A 24,111-nucleotide genomic window follows, 5' to 3' on the forward strand; every position below is an offset into this window, starting at 1 on the left:
TGTCCAAAACTTTACTACTCCAGTTCAGGACGAACTAAGACTCGGAAAAGCGGAAAAATGACTCCAGGAGAACGCGAAGAGACCTTTTTGTAAATGAAAATTTTGATTTATTATGCATAATCATTTTGATAAGTTTAATAGATTCTGTTCATATACCAAAACTTCATCACATTTATCGGTGATTATGTATATTCCCGAGTTCGTAAGGTCGTATTGGTAAATATAATAAATCGTCAATGAATTACTTGAATTTACCAAAAATTATGCATTTGATCGGCAATGTTGGTTTTATTTGTACATAATTATGTGTGTGAAGAAAATCTTTCGACATTTATTTTAATTTAATTTTTATGGTAAAATGCGTGTCGTGGACGTATCGCAAACTAATAAACAGGTTAAATGAAAACAACAGAAGTGATCATTTTTTTTACATTTACCAAATATACAGACTTCAATTAGGAATTATGGATAATCGCCGGTGAAAGTGATGAACACATTAAAATTCATTGAATTTACCGAGCCGATCAGTGATTGTGCATAATCGCAACTTTAGTGACTTTCCCGCAACATTTATGGGTAAAAAATAGTTTGGAGTGAAATATTCCAAAAACATTCGACATTCGAGTGATAAAAAAAATAGTTGAAGTAAACTACCAATGTAATGCGGATACAGCCCCTATACAACTCCTATCGACTTCAGGAAGGCAATAAAAGAAAGTAGGGGGTAGAAAGGGATTTTTTTTTTTTTAATGATGTGATCTTCACGCATTCCCAAGGGATCAGCATGATCCGTCCAGGGAATTTGTTAGTGTTAGTAAACATCCATGCCCGAACCGGGATTCGAACCCAGACCTGTACACAGTGAGAAGCTAGTTCCCTAACCACTCGACTGCCAGGCGACTGCTGAAGGGGCTTTTGATTTGTGCGGAAATATGTGTCCAAAATCCCCCTATGCGGAAATGCACCGTGCGGATCTACCGCCAAAACGACTCAAAGATTTGAGTATTTTAAGTCCACACCCTTATTCTGTAGAACTTGGCTTGCTCTTAAATTTGTCATTTTTGTATTGATTTGGTATTTATCATATTGGTTGGGAATGATAATGATTTGTTTTTTTGATGCGTGGGTCTCACCCGGACACAACCCAAGGACCTCGTGACAAGTAGATCTGTTTACAATTTGCGAGAGTTAGTATGCAGATTGGTAGGCAGGAATTTTTAGCTTGTAGAGGGTCCCTCAAAAACATCACTTTGCCAAAGGGCCTCCCATGATGCTGTTAAAATAGCTCAAGCTAACTTCATAGAAATTGAACGAAATCTCATTCCAAAAGCTCAGCATTAACGTGATCTCTAGTTTGCAATAATATCAATTCTTTTGATGAATATCTTTAACTATACAATCAATCGAAAATTGTAGGATTTTCTGCCGGATGCTTGATGCTGTACAAAAATGGTACATAAAAAAAACAAAAAAAAAACATTTTGGCAACTTTTTGTGGTGCCCCTTTCCTCTTGATGCCCTAATCACGTGCTTATTTTGCTTAATGGTTAATCCGGCCCTAGGTTGTACAGTTATTGAAATCAAAAACTAACTTTTTATACGGACACCCTGTCCTCAAAACTCAATTAGAAAGTTGTTGCCTCGTTTCTTTTGAGGCCAACAAAAAATTCCACGTTTGTAAGCGCAATGTTCACTGAGATATTGGAATGCAAAAGTTGGAGAAAAATTGGGAAAGAACAGCAAAAAGTGACGGAAAACGCTTTTTTCCCTTATTTATGCTTCTAAAACACGAACATATTTTTAAACTCGTTGATACTATACCCAAAAAGATCCGAAACAATATTTAGCAATATGAGTCATTATTTATTCTGTTTCCCGTGGGACTTTGTTATTCAAAGCAATTATTTATCCAAGTTTATTTACGTACCAAGTTTGGTACACGACATTTTAGTTTGAAGTGTCTAGACAGCCACTTAATTCTTGTTTGCGGTCCTGGACGAAACCAAACGTCTTCCTTTGAAATTTCCACAAAAGTAGAGGAAAAAGTGACACCGGTTGCGGTTGCCGATGGCATTTAGCAGTTTTATGTTCATATATCCAAAAAAGACTTTTTATTATCTTTCACATTAATTATCTGACCCTGCGTCGGGACCCAGTCATAGTGCGAAGGCCGATTTTCGTTCTTAGGCCTGGATGGTCACTTCTGTTTGGGGACCTGGACGGCCATTTTCATTCCCAGGCCTAGACAGTCACTTTCATTCTGGTTTGCGGGTCTGGACTAGAGATTAACGTTTCCCGGGTTTTTCTTAATCCCGGGATTCGGTTATCGTAAACATATGAGCAATTTAAGTAAATTTAAAGACATTTGATAACAAATCGAAAGTTTATTAACAAATATAATTAATAAAATTATGTGTTTATTAATTTATTATTAAAAAAATTCTACATTGATTTGTGTAACTAATACATTGATTTGTGTGTGTGGAGATAATTTTTTCTTTTCTCACCGAAGGTTCGACTCCAAAACAGGTCAATGTGTCTGCGAGGGGTGAATGTATCTTGCGGATTGCCAATATGATTTAAGTCTAAAATACTATTTAGTAAATGGTGCAGTTTATAACTTATTATAATTAAACGGTTATGCTATAATATTTTCATTAATTCGAAGAATTATCGCAGAGTAAACTATTCTACAGCATTGTTGACAATAACGTAATTTTATAAAACACATTCTTTAGAAAATAGATATAATCGAATTTATCAAGTGCCAAAATCAAATAAAACATTATATAAAAAGAGCTTTTCCTTCATTGCCACTAAGATATTAAACATTTTTCGCACTGAAAATCAATTTAATAATAATCAAAACATAAATCATGTGATTTTTGACTTCGTCAGACGCATAGATTACGAAACGATTTAGATGAAAGTATTGAAAGAGTATATGAAAACAATATTGAACCGAGTAAAAGTAGAGTATAATATAAAAAAAGAGAAATATATATGATGTGTGATAATATTATATTATACTAGCTATAATACTCGGCGTTGCCCGGGTTTCCTTCATTGAGGCTTTTTGGATCATGCGATATCTCCCTCTTTCTTTGACGGACATGCAAACCGTGTCAAAGTTAACCAACATGGCGACTTCCAACACGACTCATGAAAGAAACAAATCTAGATTTAAGGAAACGTAGAAATGAATATTTTTTCCCCTTTTTTAAGGGCGCTAAGTATTTCGATTCCCTGCTCTTTTGAACTTCAATTTATCCATCTGCCTATTTCAGCTTCCAAAAATGCCTAATTAAAGCTGTGGAATTTCTTCGATGTATTTTACGGGCCCCCTACACGTTATTTGGATACTTTTTCTAATTGGAAGCAGTGCGTAGTCGGGAGGGGGGAGGAGAAGGGGAGTAATTGCTCCCCTAATCAAAGTTTTACCTATATTGCCGCCTATTCTCTTAAATGACATTTGATCCACAAAAGAAATGTAAAAAAGTTATTTTTGTTCTGCCTCCATTCACTGAGAAATACCTAAGTGAGGAAAAAAAACCACTCCATTTGCATGCTTTCTCTTTCAGTTTCACTTTGACTGGGTTTGTGCCATACATTTGAAAGAAGACAGAGAAAAGTGTAGGGATAGACTGACTCTCTCTCTTCCATTTTTTAAAATTGGCGTTAAGCTCTGAAAGCATGCATGGTCATACTAGGCAATTCCAAACAAGATTTAAAAAATATCATTGTAGAGGCATTTATCGAGTGTTGTTGTAGCGAGGTTTTACTGTATATACAAACTCTGTAGCGTACGTAGGATTTTCTCATCGGGGGGGGGGGGGCGAAGGCATTCACTCAGCATTTCTTCCCTTCCCGAAAGAAGTTTCGTTTTTTTGCAAAAATAACTCATAATCTCAGCTGGGGGGGGGGGTGCGCGCAAAATTTTTCGGGGTTGAGGGAGGCCCGTGATAAATCCTGACCTGGGGGACATGGTTACAGCTGAATTATATGGGGTTCCTGGTTAAATTCGTTGGTTAAGTCCTTGCAAACACCGTATATAAGCCGACCCCAAAAAATCCGTGCAGTTTAGAGAAAAAAAACTGATATTTTCATGAAAAACTAATAGCTTGCGGAAACTTACAATAGAAAATGATTCAAACTTTTTAATCCGTTTCTTCTAAGTCTCCAAGCTCATGGTAATCCATCAGATCATCATAGGGGTGCGGCATCTTCGTTTTTATCCTTATCTGGGCTGTCATCGCCATTGTCACTTTCAAAGAGGATATCATCTTCAAAATGATATCCTCATTTTGAAGGATCGGATGATAATTTCGGCGGAAACAGAATTCCACACCTCATGTACCCATTAGCACACTTGGCCAATGTCAGGTTTCTTCAAGGTACCACTTTTTGTAGTTTCTTTATCATCGGAACTCATCCATTCAATCCACAAATTCCTCAAATAGTCTGAGAGGCTTGTTGATGCTCACATCTAAAGGATCGATGTTAGCCCACCTGGTATCAAACATGGAGGTATTAGCCAACTTCCATGGTATCAAAGCCAATGATGTTTTCAATTTCTTTTCATCGGCCTTGACATTATCGGTTCGGTTCTGTGGGGTTTGAACATATCCCATACCAATAATGCCGGTTTCTCGAACGCTGCTACAAAAATGACTACTGATTCCGGAGGTCGATATTTTCTCATCAAAAACTGACCCGAGTATAAGCCAACCCCTCCACTTGAAGAAGAACGAATTTTTCCACAAAAAAAACTCTGCTTATATGGTACTTACTTCATTTCGTTCATAGTGTCACCATGGGAGAGATTGACAGGTTCCTGGAAGCCCGTAATGAATCTGATTATTACTCATATAGAAACGTCCTCTCCACTTGTCAATACAAGATTAATCGAAAGACTGGTTATTTGTGGAGATGAAGATTACAAGGAAGAAAATTCATCACTGCCCCCACCGGGGACTCGAACCCCGGTCGCTCGCTTGCCGGACGAGTGCTCTACCATCTAAGCTATGGAAGCAGGTAGAATATTTCATCTGCCTTGGATACGCTCCAAGGTTGAAATATTCTATCTGCTTCCATAGCTTAGATGGTAGAGCACTCGTCCGGCAAGCGAGAGACCGGGGTTCGAGTCCCCGTTGGGGGCGGTGATGAATTTTCTTCCTTGTAATCTTCATCTCCACAAATAACCAGCCTTTCGATGAATCTTGTACTGATTATTACTGCTACATCCCATAAATTGGCAATATAGGGAGTCCACGATAAATCTCAGTCTGGGGTTTCACTAAATATCTGCACATTGGGTCCCGGCTACTGGATGGGGAAGGGGGAAGGGGTGCTGGATTTTATTCGATTTTATTTTAAATTTAATGCAAATGAAAATTTTTGTGACCCTTAGAGGGGAACGCACAGTCCGACAGGGATCCAGCTCGAAGGCCCCATGGGGACGTTCATAGGTTTCGGGAAAGGGGTCCTTCATGAATCTCATTGGTTTTTGTTGCTTTAACACAGCGGTTCTCAACATTTTTTGACTCGTGGACCCCTTGTTTTGGTACATAATTTCTATGGCGGAGCCCAGTAGGCCTATTTTTTATCTGTTCATTAAAGTTAGTGATTTATATTTATTATTTAAAAATGTTCATGATTATATTTTCAAATTTACTGTTTTTTTTCCTCGAGCGGCCACGGTTGAGACCGGTGCTTTAACATTATAAAATTCACAATAGCGGGAATCCAAGATAATTCAAGTTTGGGCCCCTACTAAAAATCTGCGCATTCGGTCTTGTCTATTGGATGGGGGACCCTGGATTTTGTTCGTTGGGTAAATGAATACAAATATGAAAACGTTTCAGTCCTCACGGGGGGGGGGGGAAATCTGATAGGGCTCCAGCTTGGGGATATCGCCATCTTGACGCCCCTAGGAGCCGCGACACGCACTTTGAGACCTCAAGTGCAAAGGGGACATGGGCGGAGATTCGGGGGGCGTGGGGGCATTGCCCCCATCGTCAAAGGTGGAGTCGACTGATCGAATGTATATATGAATGGACATCATCATCATCGTGCCCCCCCCCCCCGCCAGACTTCCAAGTCTATCTCCCCCTATGAAAGGGGAGCTGCATGAAAATGAGATGCGGTTAAAGTTTTTGAGGATATTTGTCAGAAGGCATTTTTAACCAGATAAGGGGCCTCTGAAAAATCACTTAGCCCGGGGGCACCGTGATATTCTCAAGAGGCTCTGGAGCTTTTTCAATTATTTCGTCCCTTTCCTTGAAGCTAGACAATAAAGACTCTTCCGTGAAGAAAAGACTATTACTATATCTTTGACTCGTTTGGCACCCCTATGACTTGGGGCCCTATTCATTTGCATAGGATAAGATCATCAGACATTCGTTGAAATGGAAAAGAACCATGTTACGAAATCGGTAGATTTTTGTAATTCTCTACGGGAAAGTAAACATGGAGTGACAAAATTCCTGTCATTAAATTCATATTTTTACTGAGGGTAACCAAGAATTTTCCTTGAAGCTCAAAATTAAATACCTTGAAGTAATATAGATTACATTTTTTACATTTTATTTAAGAAATTTCTATCAATACGATTTGAGTTGACAACATAGGGTCCGCCTAGATGTCACAGAACGGAAAAAAAAGCACAGCTGTTTGATCCAGTGTAGCTGCTCAGTGCATATGCCTTCCAAGCCAAACGCTCTGCTGATTGCATTTATTACCAGTAGCCATGAACATAAACCCTCTCAACTGGTAGTGTTAATCAATTATACGGTGATGTTGCGTTATTTCCCCAAGATGTGTCGACGACTGCATGCATGTTAATAATTATTAATTTAATTTCAAATTAAACGAAATTCATTATTGTTGGGGCACAAGAAATACTAATTCATCAAATTCGTCTTCGCTTGGCAAGGCCTTAGGGTTTATTCTCCGTCCTCTAGTCGCATGTAAGTGAATGAATATCATTAGTGATTGTTTGAATTCCTTTAAATTCCATCACGGGTTAATACAAATTGCTGTTATGGAACGACTCTTATCGATATAAGTTATATATTTTTACTTCCGAGGTACATATTCCAGTACGTTTTTAGTGATATTAAGTATCTATTACTATCATATGAGTCAGCATGTGAATCATAAATTATAGTGTATCTATTACGGAACTTGGTAATATTCTCGGAATGAGAATTAGAGTTTTAGGCGAGTGTTAAATTAAGGACCTTCTATTGTAATTTTTATTTAGATTTTTTGGTTATTTGCAAATGAAGCAGGTCTATTTGTTTTTTTTTAAATGATGGTTTAAGTAACCGGAAATTTTTGAACGTTAATCTCCACGTGAAAAAACTTTTTAACAATTTCGTGAATTTGACATTGTGACAATGAAAAATTTGTACTTTTTAAATTTTTTGAAAAAATATCTTCCACTGCTAAACAATATCCCATTGTGATGGTTAAGAAAATAAAGCAAAAGTTCTTTCGGTGTATGGTGGCTTAAGTAATTGCATGGATTGTGTGTGTGTGTGGTCATATCTTTTACAAAGGGAAAGCATGACATTTATTCAGTGTATGGTGCATAGTTGATAGCTTTTCGTATCCTAAAAAATGAAGTAAGGCTTGCATTCATTTGGTTCACTGTAGTTGACAGCTTGTCATATTTTTTAGAAACAAAGTATGACATGTATTTATTTAAGGACTAATGGTTTTTTGTATGTTTTAAGTGTTTATTCAGTGTACGGCTTACATGTATGCATATGAACATAGCTACGTGCCACCATTAAGGGTATAAGGGTATCACATTTTTCTGCATGCTTGTGTGGGATTGGTGCCAACTCAAAAATCGTCAACAGCATAATACATAAATTTAAAATACGAAGAAAACTACTATGAAGGAAAATTAATCAAAAATCATCAAAACCTTGAAGTTCACGAGTTTGATTCAAACTAGCTATCCTTGCAATGCTGATTCCACAGGCTATCACCTGGGTTAATTTTGGTTGCTGTTAGCAGACCTACTCGGGTTGTACAGAAATGATTGATACAAGCCCTCTCGCATCTTAAACTCTGCTCGACAGCGAGATACCAGGCGTTGTAAGCCATGCAGAATGTACTAATGGTACAACCAGCTGGTAACTGATTAAGGAGTGTGACCATTCTTTCCTTCACCACCATTGCAAGCATAGACAGCAAAGATGGATATGGTTTTTGTGAAAAGAGGGGTTTCATGAGGGGTGATATTCATTGTCATATGGTGTCGGTGTGCAGATAAAAAGTAACATCAGGGCAAACTGTTTGGCTGCACTTTCCTGTCCGCTGTTGAACTTGTCCAACCAGCCGAAGTTGTGAGCACCATCCACAAGACGACCTTCAACATTGCATATAGCAGCAAATGTCAATGGCATGTTGAGTTTGTCAAACAGTTGCATAACATTTGATAAGTTGCACCACGAAACAGGATTTGCTCGAGTAGTATTGCGCAGTCCATTATTCAAACAATTCACGTGAGGTCAACGAATGTACTGTCACAGGGAATTGCAGGCTATTGTCTTTAGATGGCTCAACAACATACCTATGAAATGGTTTACTGCAGCCAAACAGCAAAAGTGCATAAACTTGAATGGGGAGTTTGTCCAATTAATGCAATATTCAATTTTTGCAAATAAACTATTGTCCACCCCACCGGCGCCACAGTGGTGGTTGGCTGAAGTTGGTTTTCTATGGTTTCCAACTTCAAGGCGTGAATGCGAGCCGACCTCCCTGTAAAAAAGTCTCGCCACAGAGCAACAGGCCTACAACGTAACAAATATTTAATCATTACACTTAACTCACAATTTGAAGTATAGATGGCAGCACTGAAATATCAAGCACAACACTAGCTACACACTCAGACTGTTAGGTGCACTCACTTTGTTCCAGACTCTGCCATGAAGCTGGGCTGGAAGAGATCTCGGCAACGGGATAAGTCTGGTGGCAGCCTCTGGCGTTCATTCATTGTCCACCCTGTGACTGCATGTGTCAATCATTTCTGTATGACCAAAATAATAGAAAATTGCATATCAACTTCGACAGCAGCTTACATACAGATAACATTGCTTTTGCTTAGTCTTCTGCCTTATACTAACATATGGTGCTGAGTGCGTATCCACTGTGAAAGCAAAATTGATATTTTATTCCAAATATACCTGACATTCAATGCAATACATACGTTATGGCCAATGTTTAAAGTCCAGCCACCAAGCCTTGCCTAATTTTCTTCTTCAATTTGTCAACAGTCAAATTTCTTTAGAGCCGAACATGTTTTTTGCCAGAAAAATGGCCAAAATGTTTTTTCTGGCTCTTCTGGGACTTTGTGACCACTATTTCAAGTTGGTTGACGTGCTGATATAAATTTCACAAATTTTATGTTCTGTTTGGGCACAAAAAATACAAGAAAAAATTTTTGTCTGTGCTTGGCAAGACCTTAGGTCTCTTCTTGCTTCTCCGTCTTCTAGTCGCAGTGAATGAATATCAATAGTGATTGTTTGAATTCCATCACAGGTAAATACAAATTACTGTTATGGAGCAACTCTCATTGATATAAATTATATATTTTTATTTCCGAGGTACATATTCCAGTACATTTTTAGTGATATTAAGTATGTATTGCTATCATATATGAGTCAGCATGTGAATCATAAATTATAGTGTATGTATTACAGAACTTGGTAATATTCTCAGAATGAGAATTAGGCGAGTGTTAAATTAAGAACCTTCTATTTTAATTTTTGTTTAGATTTTTTGGTTATTTACAAATGAAGCAGGTCTATTTGTTTTTTTTTTTTAAATGGTTTAAGTAACCGGAAATTTTTGAACGTTAATCTCCATGTAAAAACACTTTTTAATAATTTCGTAAATTTGTCACATTGTGACAATGAAAAATTCAGCAGACACTTTATATTTACCATTTCCTACTAGTAGAAATTCCAAGCTCACATGGAGAAAAAACAAAATATTCCGAATTTGTTTGAATAATTTTCACCATGAAGGACCAGAACACCTTTGACTCGAATAATTTGTACTTTTTAAATTTTTTGAAAAAATATCTCCCACCACTAAACAATATCCCATTGTGATGGTTGAAAAAATAAAGCAAAAGTTCTTTCGGTGTACGGTGGCTTAAGTAATAGATATGACATTACGTGGATTGTGTGTGTGTGTGTGTGTGGTCGTATCTTTTACAAAGGGAAAGCATGGCATTTATTCAGTGTATGGTGCATAGTTGATAGCTTTTCGTATCCTGAAAAATGAAGTAAGGCGTGCATTCATTTGGTTGACTGTAGTTGACAGCTTGTCGTATTTTTTAGAAACAAAGTATGACATGTATTTATTCAAGGACTAATGGTTTTTTGTATGTTTTGAGTGTTTATTCAGTGTACGGCTTACATGTATGCATATGAACATAACTACGTACCATCATTAAAGGTATCACATTTTTCTGCACGTTTGCCTAATTTTTTTTTCACTTTGTCAACAGCCAAATTCCTTTAGAGCCAAACATGCTTTTTGCAAGAAAAATGGCCAAAATAATGTTTCCTGATTTTTCTGGGACTTTGTGACCACTAGGCCTATTTCAAGTTCATCGACGTGCTGATATAAATTCCAAATTTTATGTTGCGATGTTGTTGCGACACAAAAAATAATTCATCTAATTTTTGCCTTTTCTTGGCAAGGCCTTAGGCTTTATTCTCCGTCCTTTAGTCCTAGATCTTTTTGGAACTATGGCCCGATGAATCAAATTTCTACGAGTCTAGGGCCCGGTCTGGAATAGCTAGCTTGTTCATAAGTTAATTAATAAACAACCAATTACCTTTTGATTACAAGCTAATTAAAAATCCATTTAATCAATTAAACCCTCCTTTAATTGAATAAATTTTAACCCTTTTAATTAATGAAAACCCAATTAATGAATTGAATGAATTATCTTGCGGAGGGATGCAACACTTTTTTTTGTAGTGTATTAATAACGTGCAGAATTCAAAACATAAACCAAGCGTTTCATCAGCAACTGCAATAAACATCCTCATTGTTTAAGTGTCGGAACCTGGGTACTAAGGTTGTTTGAGCGTCCCAATAGGCCTATATTTTACGAGGTGACTGAGCCACCAATAATCAATATACAATGCAATTCTCCACTCCCTCTACTGCATAAGGACTTGAGCCCGCATATATGGGACAAATAGAATTTTCTGGAATTGTCCATGTATTGCGAGGAAAGTTTAAAAGTAACTGAAGATACATATACTATTTCAAAAAAACAGTGTCCACGAAACATTGAGTCTACTTTTAAAAGATTATCTAGTGTTTTTCAATTAGCACTTATCCGATTGCTTAGAATACTTTCCAATATGAACTATGGTGTCATGAGGTTTGCCAGCTTACCCAAATGCCGTCTGGTCAAATTACGAGGGGAAAAATCCAAGAATCTGGACTAATGTCCAGAGGATTCTCAAACTGTGCTTAACCAACCTTTGTCGGGCACCGTGGAGCATCTCAAAGGTTTTTCAAAGAGATTTTGTTAAACTGCTCTGGGGAGCCGCATACAAGCATTGATTAAGTGGACGAGCTATAAAAGTGGACGAGGTGACCTATCATTGTTTACTGATAAAAGAAGACTGTTGAAGAAAGCGATAAGGGATAGTAAAAAGGAAGTTGAATCTAGGTTGGCAGATAACATTGGCTCTGACCCAAAATCATTTTTTCGATACGTCAATAATGGATATAAGGGGACAGTTGGCCCCCTCTCGATAGGAGGCTCTAAGGTAGAGAGCAATGTAGGCATGTGTAGTGCTTTCAATGACTTTTTCGCGTCGGTTTTTAATGGAGATAATGATATTTGATATACGGGTGTTGCATGGGGTAATAAAACCCTCAACAATATTCAAGTAGAAGACGTGGAGGTCCTAAATCTTCTAAGAAATGTATGTGCAAGCAAAGCACCAGGACCAGATGATATCTATCCCAGGGTTCTCAGGGAAGGTGCTAATGAATTGTTGGGGCCAGTCGCACAGATATACAGGAGTCGTGTTGCTGAGGGCAGGGGCGTTGGAAGTGTTTCGAACCTGTGGGTGCCCGTCTTGAGATTCATGTAGGAAATTTCGATTTTTGAATCAATTCTGTGGGTGCTCGGACCCTTTCTACAAACTTCCGTGGGTGCTCGAGCACCCACAGCACCCCCGGCTCCGACGCCACTGGCTGAGGGTATCGTCCCGAGAGATTGGAAACTGGCTAACGTTGTTCCAATATTTAAGAAGGGTAGTAGAGAAGTGGTGTCTAATTATCGTCCAGTGAGTTTGACGAGCTCCCTCTCGAAAATTTTGGAAATTATCATCAAAAGGCAGTTTGTGAAGTGGATAGACGAGAATAAGGTATTGTCGGATAATCAGCATGGGTTCAGGAAGGGGAAGTCATGTGTAACTAACTTCCTTTGCTTCTATGATTACGTGACTAAGGCTTTGGGTAAGAGCAAAAATGTTGACGTTGTTTACCTTGATTTCCAGAAGGCATTCGATCGGGTCCAACATGGCAAATTCTTGAAGCGTTTACACAAGATTGGAATAGGGGGCAACTTGCTGAATTGGATAGAATCATGGTTAAGAGATAGGTCACAGCGAGGTATGGTGAACGGGGAATTCTCTGGTTGGACAGACGTCACAAGTGGAGTTCCTCAGGGAAGTGTCCTTGGCCCCTTTTTTTCACTTTTTATCGACAAACTCGATCAGGGTATCGATGGAATTACTAGCAAATTCACAGATGATGTGAAGCTAATGGGGGGTAATCGGGAATGAAAGCGATAGGGAGTTGCTCCAGACCAACTTAAACAAGATTGCAGCATGGGCAAATAAATGGAGCATGACGTTTAGCGTAGATAAGTGCATGGTCGCTCATTTTGGTTCGAACAACCCACGGTTCTCTTACGAGTTGAATGGTGTCACTATCCCGGGTGCAACTAAAGTCACCGATTTGGGAATTCTCATTGACGAGCGACTTAAGTTTTCCGAACATTGTTCAGCGGTGGTCAAAAAAGCGAATAGAATGCTTGGTCTCATTTTCAAAAAGGTCTCCTCGCGTTCTCCTAAAGTCATTCTTCCGCTTTTTCGAGGCTTAGTTCGTCCTGGACTGGAGTATGCTGTAAGGTTTTGGAGACCATACCTACAGAGGGACATAGACTTGGTTGAAGGGGCGCAGAGAAGAGCTACGCGTGTCCTTATTGGCACACGATTCTTGAGCTATGAAGAGAGACTTCATTTTTTGAATATGTTTACATTGGATGAACGCAGGTGACGAGGAGATATGATCGAAGTGTTCAAAATCTTCAATGGAATGGATAGATGGACCATGACCTTTCAGTACACCGCCAATCGACTGTTTTTACAAGGGGGTACCACTATCGATTGGTGAGGGACAATGCAAGGTTATGGTGTCGCAGGGAATTTTTCTCCAATAGGGTTGTTAATAAATGGAATAGCTTATCCCCGGAGGTAGTAAATTGTAACACAATTGACACATTTAAAAAGAAATACGATAAACATGTTGGGGTAAATCGAGAAGCTATCCATTCTTAGAATAAGACAACCATAAGTATTCTTTATGGGCATTGTATAATATTTTATCATGTGTATATATTGTTTATAATTTGTGTTAATTGCATTTTTAATTGGGTTGCTGTATTTTTGTAACATATGACATCCATATTTTTATGGCCATTTTTTTTTTTTTATCAGCCATCTCGTTGGGCATTTTGCCTGTTGTGGCGTTGTATTTGTATTAAAGTAACAGGGCAGCATGGATGGAAAAAGTTCGAGAACCCCTGCGCTAGTCTGTACCATTCATCACTCTACATATTTCCATTCTTCTGATTTGTTATAAAACACATTGCAGGAATTTATTTCACTGTAAATAAATATATAAGGGGTGATCAAATAAAAAGGTACGAAACGACACAGTACAAATGTAGACTTTATTCAAAATATACACCATAGGCCTGAGCACAACGATCCCACTGATGAACAAGCCGCAGGATTCCTTGTTCCCAGAATTCCTGTGGCCGTGACGAGACCCAGTCCTTGAGTACGTCGTCCGAGTTGAAGCGCTTCCCTTTCAGGTGTTTCTTCAGTGGACCAAACATATGGAAATCGCAGGGCGACATGTCCGGACTGTAGGGCGGATGGTCCAACGGCTCCCACTTGAACTTGGCCAGTTCCATGTGTGTGACTTTGGAGATGTGTGGACGCGTGTTATCATGGAGCAGAACCACACCCTTCGTGAGCAGCCCCGGTCTTTTGTTCTTGATGGATCTGCGTAGGCGTCGGAGTGTCTCACAGTACACATCGGAGTTAATGGTTTTTCTGTGCTTGAGGGATTCCACAAGTAGCAGACCTTGAACGTCGAAAAAGACGGTGAGCAACACCTTGCCTGCTGACGGCATGGCTTTGAACTTTTTAAGGGGAGGTGACGACGCATGCTTCCACTGCATGCTGTCCCGCTTTGTTTCTGGCTCGTAGTGGCACCAGGTCTCATCACCTGTGACGATCCGCTCCATGAAAGCGGGGTCTTCCTGATACCGAAACAGATGTTGCAGTGCTAGCCCCATACGCAGTTCCCTTTGCTGGTCGGTGAGCTGCTTTGGAATCCAAGCGGCACACACCTTCCGATATCGCAACCTGTTGTGAACAATTGTCCACACGGTTCCATAGCTGACATCCACCTTCACCGCCAACATTCGCAATGTGACACGCCGATCACTTCTCACTAGGTTGTCCACCTTGTTGATGAGATCGCTCATGATGACAGTGTTTGCCTGGCCTGGTCTCGGGTCATCACCCACACTCTCACGGCCTGCACGAAAACGGGCACTCCATTTTCTGACAGACTTGTCAGAGACACATTTCTCTCCGTAAACTGTCACCATCCGGCGATGAATAGCTGCCGGTTTCTCACCTTCCACTGTCAGAAATCGGATAACACCTCGCTGCTCCTCAGTCGTCGAATTTTGCAACACGAACGCCATCTTGTCCTCATACGGACTACCGCATCATTTGGACGCCGCTTTTGATAAGAGCCTCTGTTCTCTCCTGCGCATGCTCCGATCCCAGTCAGAGACTCCAATCGCATCCCGAGATGTCTCGCTACGTTCTCCCATGGCGGAATATGCAATATTTAACTGTTACGTTTTTACGTCGTTTCGTACCTTTTCATTTGATCACCCCTTGTGCATATACTATGTGTAATGCCTTTTTAAGTTTTTCAACTTTGAGCAGAACTCCCCTTCTCCAAAGGAAGCGGTAGATAATAAAACAAAAAAAATATTTCAATCGATTCATACACCTGCCACTTTCACTTCAATTCGGAAGATGAGCAGTGGCATTACAAACATGCCTCAGAGATACTTAAATAGATTACGGACACATACGACAATTTCTGGTGCACACTGATTCATTTGAAGCAGTGGTTCCTAAACCTTTTTGGATTCAGGCCACCCTCTACTTGTGCGTCTGCAATCTAGTATGTGATAACCACTGCGATCGTGTGGGCATCATGATGGATTCATCCCGGTTCGAACCCCCACTAGTGGCAGTGGTGGTTGACTGAAGCGAGTCTTTTTTTCCAATTTCTAGGTACGAATGCTAATTGATCTTTCGTTTGGAAAGCCTTCCCACAGAAAGCAGGCAGGCTTTCACCGTAGTATTTGCATAACACAAAACTTGTAAGTCTTGTCTTCAAACTTGTAAACTTGTCTTCCATATTAGAAGTAAAACTGGCATCTGTCAGTTTTACTTCTAATATGGAAAACAGATGGCAAAACTTCTCGAACTGAAACCATACATACGTTATGGTCACACATAATATAAGAAAGAACTTTCCAGCATGCATTAATTTGTTAGAAATTCCGTAACAAAAATGTCTTGGAAGTAATTGCATGATTGAGTAGAAGTAGTGTACACATGATATGTGCCTACGATAAGAGTAACATGATAAAAGCGATTAAATGGAAGCATGAAGATTTCTCTGTACTTTCATATCTTGAAATAAATTTAGAGAAAAAAAATATTTTTTTCTTTTATTTTTCCTATCATTTTTTTATATTTCAATCTAAATTTTTTTTGAACTACCTTTTAGGGTGACTTCCCACTTGTTTTTGGTGTTTGCATTTGTATAAGTATTGTTTGTTATAACACAAAACATAAAATGGAATTTAAAATTAAAAAATTAAAATTCATTAATCTCAATTTAATTTGAAAAATAACAAACTGAAAACAATAAATTTGATTTTTTTGAATCAAATCTTTATTTATTCAATTTAGAGATGTAATATTCGAGAATATTCTCTAGTAGGACTACTATTATAAATAACTTGAGAATATTCTTATAAGTTCTTGATGAGAATATTCTCCTGTTATTTATAATATAGTTACATAAAATATCTTTCTATATAATAATCTCCGAAAGATTATTCTCAAGAATTTTACAAGTCTAGTTTGTAGACCACAATATTAATGTTTGAAAGTAAGAAATTTAAACCAACAGGGCTGAATTGCACAACTTTTAAAGAAATGTGAGTGATACAGAATTAAAGTGTATGTGCATTGAAGAAAACAGTTCTGTATCTTAGAATGAAGGCAATTATATAAGAATAGCTTCCTTTATCAAACAACTTTGATTTATTTTCTTTTGTTGTGAACTTATTTCTAAAAATTTATCTAATTTTAAAATAATTTTTTAAGGTTTTAATATGAAGGTTTCCAAAATCTTTATAACCAAACTTTTAAAACCTCATCGTGATCTGGAGAATATTCTCGAACTAAAAAGTTGTCATTGGGGTGATTACATCGAAAATTGTTTTGTTGTAAATGTTTCAGGCAATGAAAACTGATTTATATTTCACAATATAAATAAAATTAGTAAAAAAAATTTAAATTATTTAAATGAAAAATGAATATTTGATTATTCTCCAATCTTTACATCCAGGAAAATATTCTCAGAATATTCTCTTCTCCGAGAATATTCTCACCTCGCATCTCTAATTCAATTATTCATTGGGAAATTTAAAGTTCATTCAAACAATGGTGGCATGTGGATTCATCAGATCCCCAGATGCGCATCCCCCCAGATGCGCACATTATGGCGGTTCACTGTACCGTTTATGTGAAATGTCGCTTCATTACTGAACACAATCTTGAACAGGAAGGACTCATCGTTATCGAGCTCATGAAGTATGAACTCACAAAATTGTTTTCTTACTACTTTATCGTTTTCAGTAAGCGATTGGACTAGCTGCAACTTGTATGGTTTGAATGCTAATCTCCTCTGCAACACTTTCCAGACCGTCATAACAGGCATTTGCAGTTCTTGGCTGGCATGTCGAGTTGATTTGCTCGGACTGTTAACTAAAGCGTTTCGAACACGTTCAACATTTTTTTTCACTCACATGTGGGCGACCGTAGTTTTTACATTTGCAAATGTACCCTTTATCATGAAATTTCTAAAACCAACGTAAGCTACTCCATCGATCGGGTGGAGCAATTCTGTATTCATGACGAAATGCTCGTTGTACAGTTGTAACTGAGTCACTTTTTGAAAATTCAATCACACAATACTTTCTGTTGCGCGATAAACATCTTAGCGAGAAATGAATCGCATGGGGCCTACGTTAAACTCGCAGCATTCAGTCTGACAGCCTCGTGCCGCCATCTATCCAAATCTTCATGAACTTTCAACTTTTCTTTGATTTTTGATGAGCAACAGGTTTGTATTTTGTTTAGTTTTCTTTCAATAGCCCTGTAAAGTTGGGATATTAATTTATGTACACACTGTATTATAGTTTGTAAATATCTGAAAACCTGTTATCAATGCAGCATAATAGGCCTAAGTATTTGGATGGAGAGAGAAGTGATAGGTTTTTTTTTTTTCCTCCCAGATGGATCAAGAAACAGATCCGGTTTCTTCAAGTTCAAGTTTGTGTCGTTCTGGTTGTGGCTTTTATGGAAGCTCATCAACTAATGGTTTGTGCTCAAAATGCCACAAAGATGCTGTAAAACCCAAACAAGCTTCAATTATTTCAGGTAATAAAAGTCCAGAATTCTGATAAAAGTTCATGTAATTAGGTTTGTAATTATTTGGTGTATGTCATTGGTGATAATCTGTTAATCTGTGCAGATATTAAAACATATCTTGCTTATGCCTTTCTGCAACATACAAATTTCTATGCTTTGTTATTTTTTTCACGGCTCTCATTTAGGATTGTCAGACATTTTTAAATGAGATTTTGTTCTAAAATTTTTGAAAAAGTGTTCTTTGAACTCTTATTCTTGAGTTTGAACATGGTCACCACAGCTTGATTTAAAAAAAAAAAAGCCAAATATTTTAAAACTCGAGCATTTTTTCCCTTGAGAAAAATGCTCAAAAATTTTTTTTTCCTGTACGTATTGACCTCTATGTTGGTGCACATGATATAAACTTTTTTATATGGTCTTCAGACTCCAATTTAATAATCTCATAAAATTCTTGGTGCCGATAGCAACATTTAGTCCCCATAACAATCTGGCACTTTCAAGCCCTGATAATCCCTGTTTCATTGCATGGACTTGCTTCAAACTTAGCAATATAGTGTTGGCCTCTGTATAACAGACTAACATCAAAAGATGAGTTTATTTACAACCAAATTTTTTTACAGTGTGATGGAATGATACACAAATTTTTTCATCTTCAAATATTTTCACCAGTTTGAAAGTTTCTTTGGCAAATATTCGCATGGCACTTTTAATATCGTAGCATGTCGAGGATCGACCATACTCATTTAATGGATCATTTTGTTGTATTGTTTATTCATCTTGAACCAGTGTACAACTTGTATCATGGACGCCGGTGTTTATCATTTATGTAGCCTATATCTTTCAAAGAAATATAGTGCAAGTCAAAGAGGAAGCATTAAAAAAAAGTCCAACTAGGTAACTCTTACTAAAGACATTTTTACCTGACTAATATGAATATCAAACTAATGAACCTTTAGGCCATATATTTCTAATTCTGAACCATTGAAACAGTACAGATCGTTCATGACAAATAATTTCATGTAAATTGGATTTTAGTTATTCTATCACTTATGCTAATGATTCAATAACAATGTATTCATGTCATGATCTTGGCGCACTCAAGTATCGTAATGATGACAGTTTAGTTTTGATTCAAAAATGGTTCTATGCTAATGATTTAAAATTAAATTTACAAAATACATTTGTTTTAATGCATCAATTTTTATATAAACTGATTTACATCTAAATCTCAAATTTCACACCTTTGCTTGCGATTTGCAGCTTCATTCTTGATTCAATTCCAGAAGGAACAGTATTTTAAGTACTTGAGTTTAAATGTAGACAAATTTTTAAAATGGAAATCCAGTTTTCACAAAATATTAAAACATTGTTTTATACAATTTTTATTGTTTAAGGAAGCTCTTAATTTTCTAAAAGACTTAGCACTGCTTAAAACAGAGGAAATGCATTTATTATTCAATTAGTGATTTTTAAACATTTTGATTGATAAAGACTTTATTTTTTGAATGTTTACACTGGGTGAAAGCAGGTGTCATGGAGATATAATTGAAGTGATTGGCTTCTTGCAAAAATTTCACAAGCAGCCAATCAAAATAGAAGAGACACATGCAGGCACTCAGCTTCATTTTGGTCACAATGTTTTTGACTTGGACAGAAGTATATTTTTTTTCTTTCTGCTGAGCAACAGAGTTAAGATTTGGTAATCAATCCAAGTGGGATTCTTGGTCAGCGTTATAGTTTATCCTTTGAAGATGACTCCCATAAAGTGTTGAAATGCATAAGTTTTCGTATTTTCCTTGTATTTGTCTTTCGTTGGTGATTTTTTCTGAGTATTATTAGGGAAAGTTTTACCTATAAGATAACTGAAAAACGCTGATTTTGTAGAGATATTGATTTTTGGGAAACTTCATCTATGCTGCTACCTGGACTCAAACCTGGGTCTCTCAAATGCCAGTCGAGTGCTCTACCAACTAAGCTATAGTGAGATAGAATATGTAACTAGTGGATCCTATATATATATATATATATGCTGAATTGTACCGTGCAATGGTCGGTGACAGCAGTCAGCTAGTAATGGCTTGGTAGAGCACTCGACTGACATTCGAGGGACCCAGTTCAAGTCGCAGTAGTGGCGATAAAAATTTTCCAAAAATCAATATCTCTACAAGATTAGCCAGTTTTTTTGGTATATCTTGTATTAACAAGTAAAAAGTATATCTTTCTCTGAAAAGTTTTACCTACTCATCCAAAAGCATTTTATAATTTTTTTACAAAATTTCTTTTTCTCTCAGAGCATTCTAATAGTACAAATACAAAATACAAATACAATGCCACAACAGGAAAATTGCCCAACGAGGTTGCTGACTTAAGAACATCATGGATCCTTGATCCATTGTTTGGAGGCCCTACCTACTACTGTTACACCACACATGCCCCCCTTCCCCCGCGGAACCCCCAACAAATCTGTACATATGGGAATGTGCGTGTACATGTAGTGAAACCTGACGTGAAGTTTTTTGTTTCTCTGTAATGCTTGTTATGTGTAGTGCTGCCATCTGCCACCAGTTTTTTCTAACTATGAGTGAAGTGTTATGATTGAATGATTTATCGTTGTAGGACTGATGCTCTCTGTGGCGAGACTTTTTAACGGGGAGATCGGCTCGCATTTGCGCCTTGAAGTTGGGAACCACAGAAAACCAACTTCAGCCGACCACCACTGTGGGGTTCGAACCTGGATCCTCTCATCGCGAGTCCGTCACTATAACCACTCGACCACCACAGCGGCTAGTAATAATGAGTGTTTTCTAGTTCATTTAATTTTGTCTCGTACGACATTTCTGGATGTTCTGATTATGTGTAATAGCTTTAAAAAAATGATTGTTTTAAACAAAACTTCAAATCCTTGAGATAGCCCAGGTAGATGAACCTAGCTTGAAATAGGTGATAGACAAAGAAGACTTTCAAGAAAGTATTTGAGATTTAAACCAAAACATTGAATCATGTTTTATATATGTGCCATAGATAAATCTTGCAATACAAATTTAAGAAAAAAATTTCTTATGAAAAACCTTTGTGTTTGTGTCCTGATATTTTTCCCATCTTAAAATTTCCACTCTCTTACAGCCATTTAGGAATTTATTTTTACATCAGATTTAAATCTGGTAGCACTTTTGAGCTCATTGAAGCTTACTTTTTATGCTTGATCAACCATTTTGGATTAGACTTTAAAAATGAGTCAAGATTCATGTTATCTAATAACAAATATTTTTTCATTTTTGAATGTCTCCTCTTATATCAATGCCATAATTTTTTTAATCAATATTATTGAGTGACAAGCCATTACTTTTTGACACCTTTAGCCCAGATGCAGGGCCATAACTGGAAACAAATATTTACCCTTCTGCCCTGGACCAATACTCATCATGCCCTCAATTTTCATAAATTTGAATTAGAAAACAGTAAGCTCAGCATCTGCGCTGGGCACCAGACTCCTTCCTGCCTGGATGCCCTATATATTTTTCGAAATAAACATACTGGTCAATATTTTATACCTTTCCAGCTTCACCAAAAGAAAAAAATAGGATAGTCAAGTTTTTTTTGTTATCCAATGAGATCTTGAGAATTCTGAAGCTGGGTCTCTGGCATTGGATGATGTATGCCATTCTGTTAAATCAAAATTTTTAGCAAAATACTTAATTTTCAAGTAGACTTGGAGTAATTTTAAAGAAAAAAATTCCATTTGGAGAAAATTTTAATGTATATTATTTATTGATAAAGTGGAACCTCCCTTAACAGACACTACCGTTAGCAGACACTTTTCTGATCCCTGGTCCCATGGAATAAGTCTTTAATGTATTTCACTACCCATTAACAGACACTCGATAGCAGACAATAGAATCAGGCAAACTCTAATTTTTTTTTCCTAACTATAATTTGTGAATTTTTGTTCATAAATCAAGAATTTATCTTATTCAACTATGATTATATATAATCTCAAGTGCTCTCGTATTGGTAAATGATAATCTGTCAATTCATTACTTGATTAACCGAACATAACTATGGTCCAGGATGCTAATTTTGAATGGTAATCTTGGTTTTGTTTGCACATGTTGATACGTGTGAAGAAAGCCAGCATTACAAGACTGATAGTGTGTGTTATCAATGTTTATTTTTTTCACTTATTTTAATTTAATTATTTTTATTGCAAAATGTGTTGCACTTATGTACGGGTAAAAATAATTGGTTTGATGAGAAGAAAGGTCATAAAAATTTTTCCATATTTATCAACTTTCCAATTTCATTTGGGAATTATGTATAATCACTGCTAAAAGTGATAAAAAAAAATGTAGTGAAATTTAATCAAACTTTCTTCATCAACGATTATTCATAACCACTGGAGTATCACTTCCATGTACAGTAACATGTAGGAACCAATTGCAACTAAACACAAACATCGTATAAATGTGAAAGTCATATAAACAAGGTTCTACTATATATCTTACCTCTCCAATAGTGGACGCTTCCCATTAGCGGACAGAAAAGTCCCATGGGTGTCTGTTAACAAGAGGTTTTACTGTAGTAATGCTGAAATGAAAGCATAACTAACACCTTAAGAGTAACTGTTTCAATGTTCAAAAAAACTTCTGACTTAATCAGAGATGCCATTGACGTGCTATAATGAGTCAAATACCCGGAATTCCGAAAAAGGACTCGTAAAAAATTTTGTTAACGCTTCCTCCGGGACACGTTCTTTCCTAGTTGCTTCCCTGAATGAGGGGCCGTGTCAAATTTTGGAGGTTTTTATTTATTCCCCTGCAGAGTTTTTCCCTTCCGGTCACAAAGCTGCCAAGTCTCCCGAATTTTAGCTTCATCTCTCGACCTCCCAAAATGTTCCTAAATCTGTCTGAATCACAAAAAATCCCTAATTGTCCCTAAAAAGTCCCTACTTAATTTAAAAAGAATCTCCGCTTTTGAAAACAATCCCTAAGGAATTTCTTGTGGAGCAAAAAGTCTTTTGCCTGTTTTTTCCCCCTTTCGAAATGACGTCACACAGTTCGTGAATGGGGGAATAGTGGGAAATTCCTTTTTAAGGAAGTTTTACAAACCCTCTGATAGTAACAAGAAAAGTTGTTTGTCTTATCGTGCAGGAAAATAGCTTAGCAGCTAATAGTCCAGGATAATAATACGTACTTGCGATAACAAAACATGAATACTGATATGCAAAAAATACTAAATCAATTTTAAAGATATTCAGATTAATTTCCTTTTATCAAACATTCCAGAAAAAGGCAACATTTTCTTTTTGTACAAGTTGTGTTAAGGAAAAACATGGGCCATGGTGGGAAAGACTGACATCACCCATGTGAAATCAAAAAACATCAAGTGTCACAAAAAGTCATGTGTTTAAAAATTGACGCTTTTTCCCTTCATCTTCTGATGACTTTGGGGTCATTCACGCAGAATGTTTGTTCACATCGTTTCTGATTAGATACAATTTTTTTTTTAGATCAACATTGAAGTTTTGGCCTCTAATTTCACTTGTTTTTTGTGTAGGAATTTTATTCCCAAGAGTTTAACTTCCATGTGGGGAAAATCCCTATTTTATTTGAAAAAATCCCTTTTGTATGTATTAGGGAGTGGTTTTGGTATAAAATACGGGTCTGTGCGAAAATCTCCTTAATTTTCATTTTCAAAAGTTGGCAGCTATGCATATTGGATATTACGGTAACTTTCGTGACTATCTGCCAGCATTCAAAGATAGTCTGATAAGGCATAAATTTGCCTTGTTCCTACAATATTGGGAATGCACATTTTTTATTTTTTATTTTAAATCGTAAAGGATTGGAATGCCCGTTCAAATTGTAATACTTTCCCGAGATCATGGAAAAAAAAAACAATCTGTAAAAACTCTACCTTGAATATATACAATTTTGTCCTTTAGCTGCTATGTGGTAGTCACCGTTTCGCATCGCGAAAATCACGAATGTGTACGCAGAATCAGCTT

General features: G+C 37.2%; 2 protein-coding genes across 2 annotated transcripts in view; one reads left to right on the forward strand and one right to left on the reverse strand.

Annotated features, from left to right (window-relative positions):
• The first annotated feature begins 6,677 nt into the window (after nucleotides 1-6,677).
• LOC149084832 (uncharacterized) overlaps nucleotides 6,678-24,111 on the forward strand; it is a 62,178-nt gene continuing 44,744 nt past the window's right edge. The window contains exons 1-2 of the mRNA XM_089232573.1: nucleotides 6,678-6,968; nucleotides 17,972-18,116. Coding sequence (XP_089088699.1) covers nucleotides 17,972-18,116 — 145 coding nt within the window. The 5' untranslated portion in view covers nucleotides 6,678-6,968. The remainder of the gene's footprint in view (nucleotides 6,969-17,971; nucleotides 18,117-24,111) is intronic.
• LOC149084833 (histone-lysine N-methyltransferase SETMAR-like) lies at nucleotides 14,015-15,064 on the reverse strand. The gene has a single exon (XM_089233810.1). The coding sequence runs from the start codon at nucleotides 15,062-15,064 to the stop codon at nucleotides 14,015-14,017; it is 1,050 nt and encodes a 349-aa protein (XP_089089936.1).

This window comes from Pholcus phalangioides, unplaced genomic scaffold, assembly GCF_987345545.1.
Source record: "Pholcus phalangioides strain wild (caught in Gottingen) unplaced genomic scaffold, Ppha-v1.0 ptg000007l_1, whole genome shotgun sequence".
Classification (NCBI taxonomy): Eukaryota; Metazoa; Arthropoda; class Arachnida; order Araneae; family Pholcidae; genus Pholcus; species Pholcus phalangioides.

Coding starts and splice junctions, on each gene's coding strand:
- LOC149084833 (XM_089233810.1), bottom strand. CDS start 15,064: ATGGCGTTCGTGTTGCAAAATTCGACGACTGAGGAGCAGCGAGGTGTT.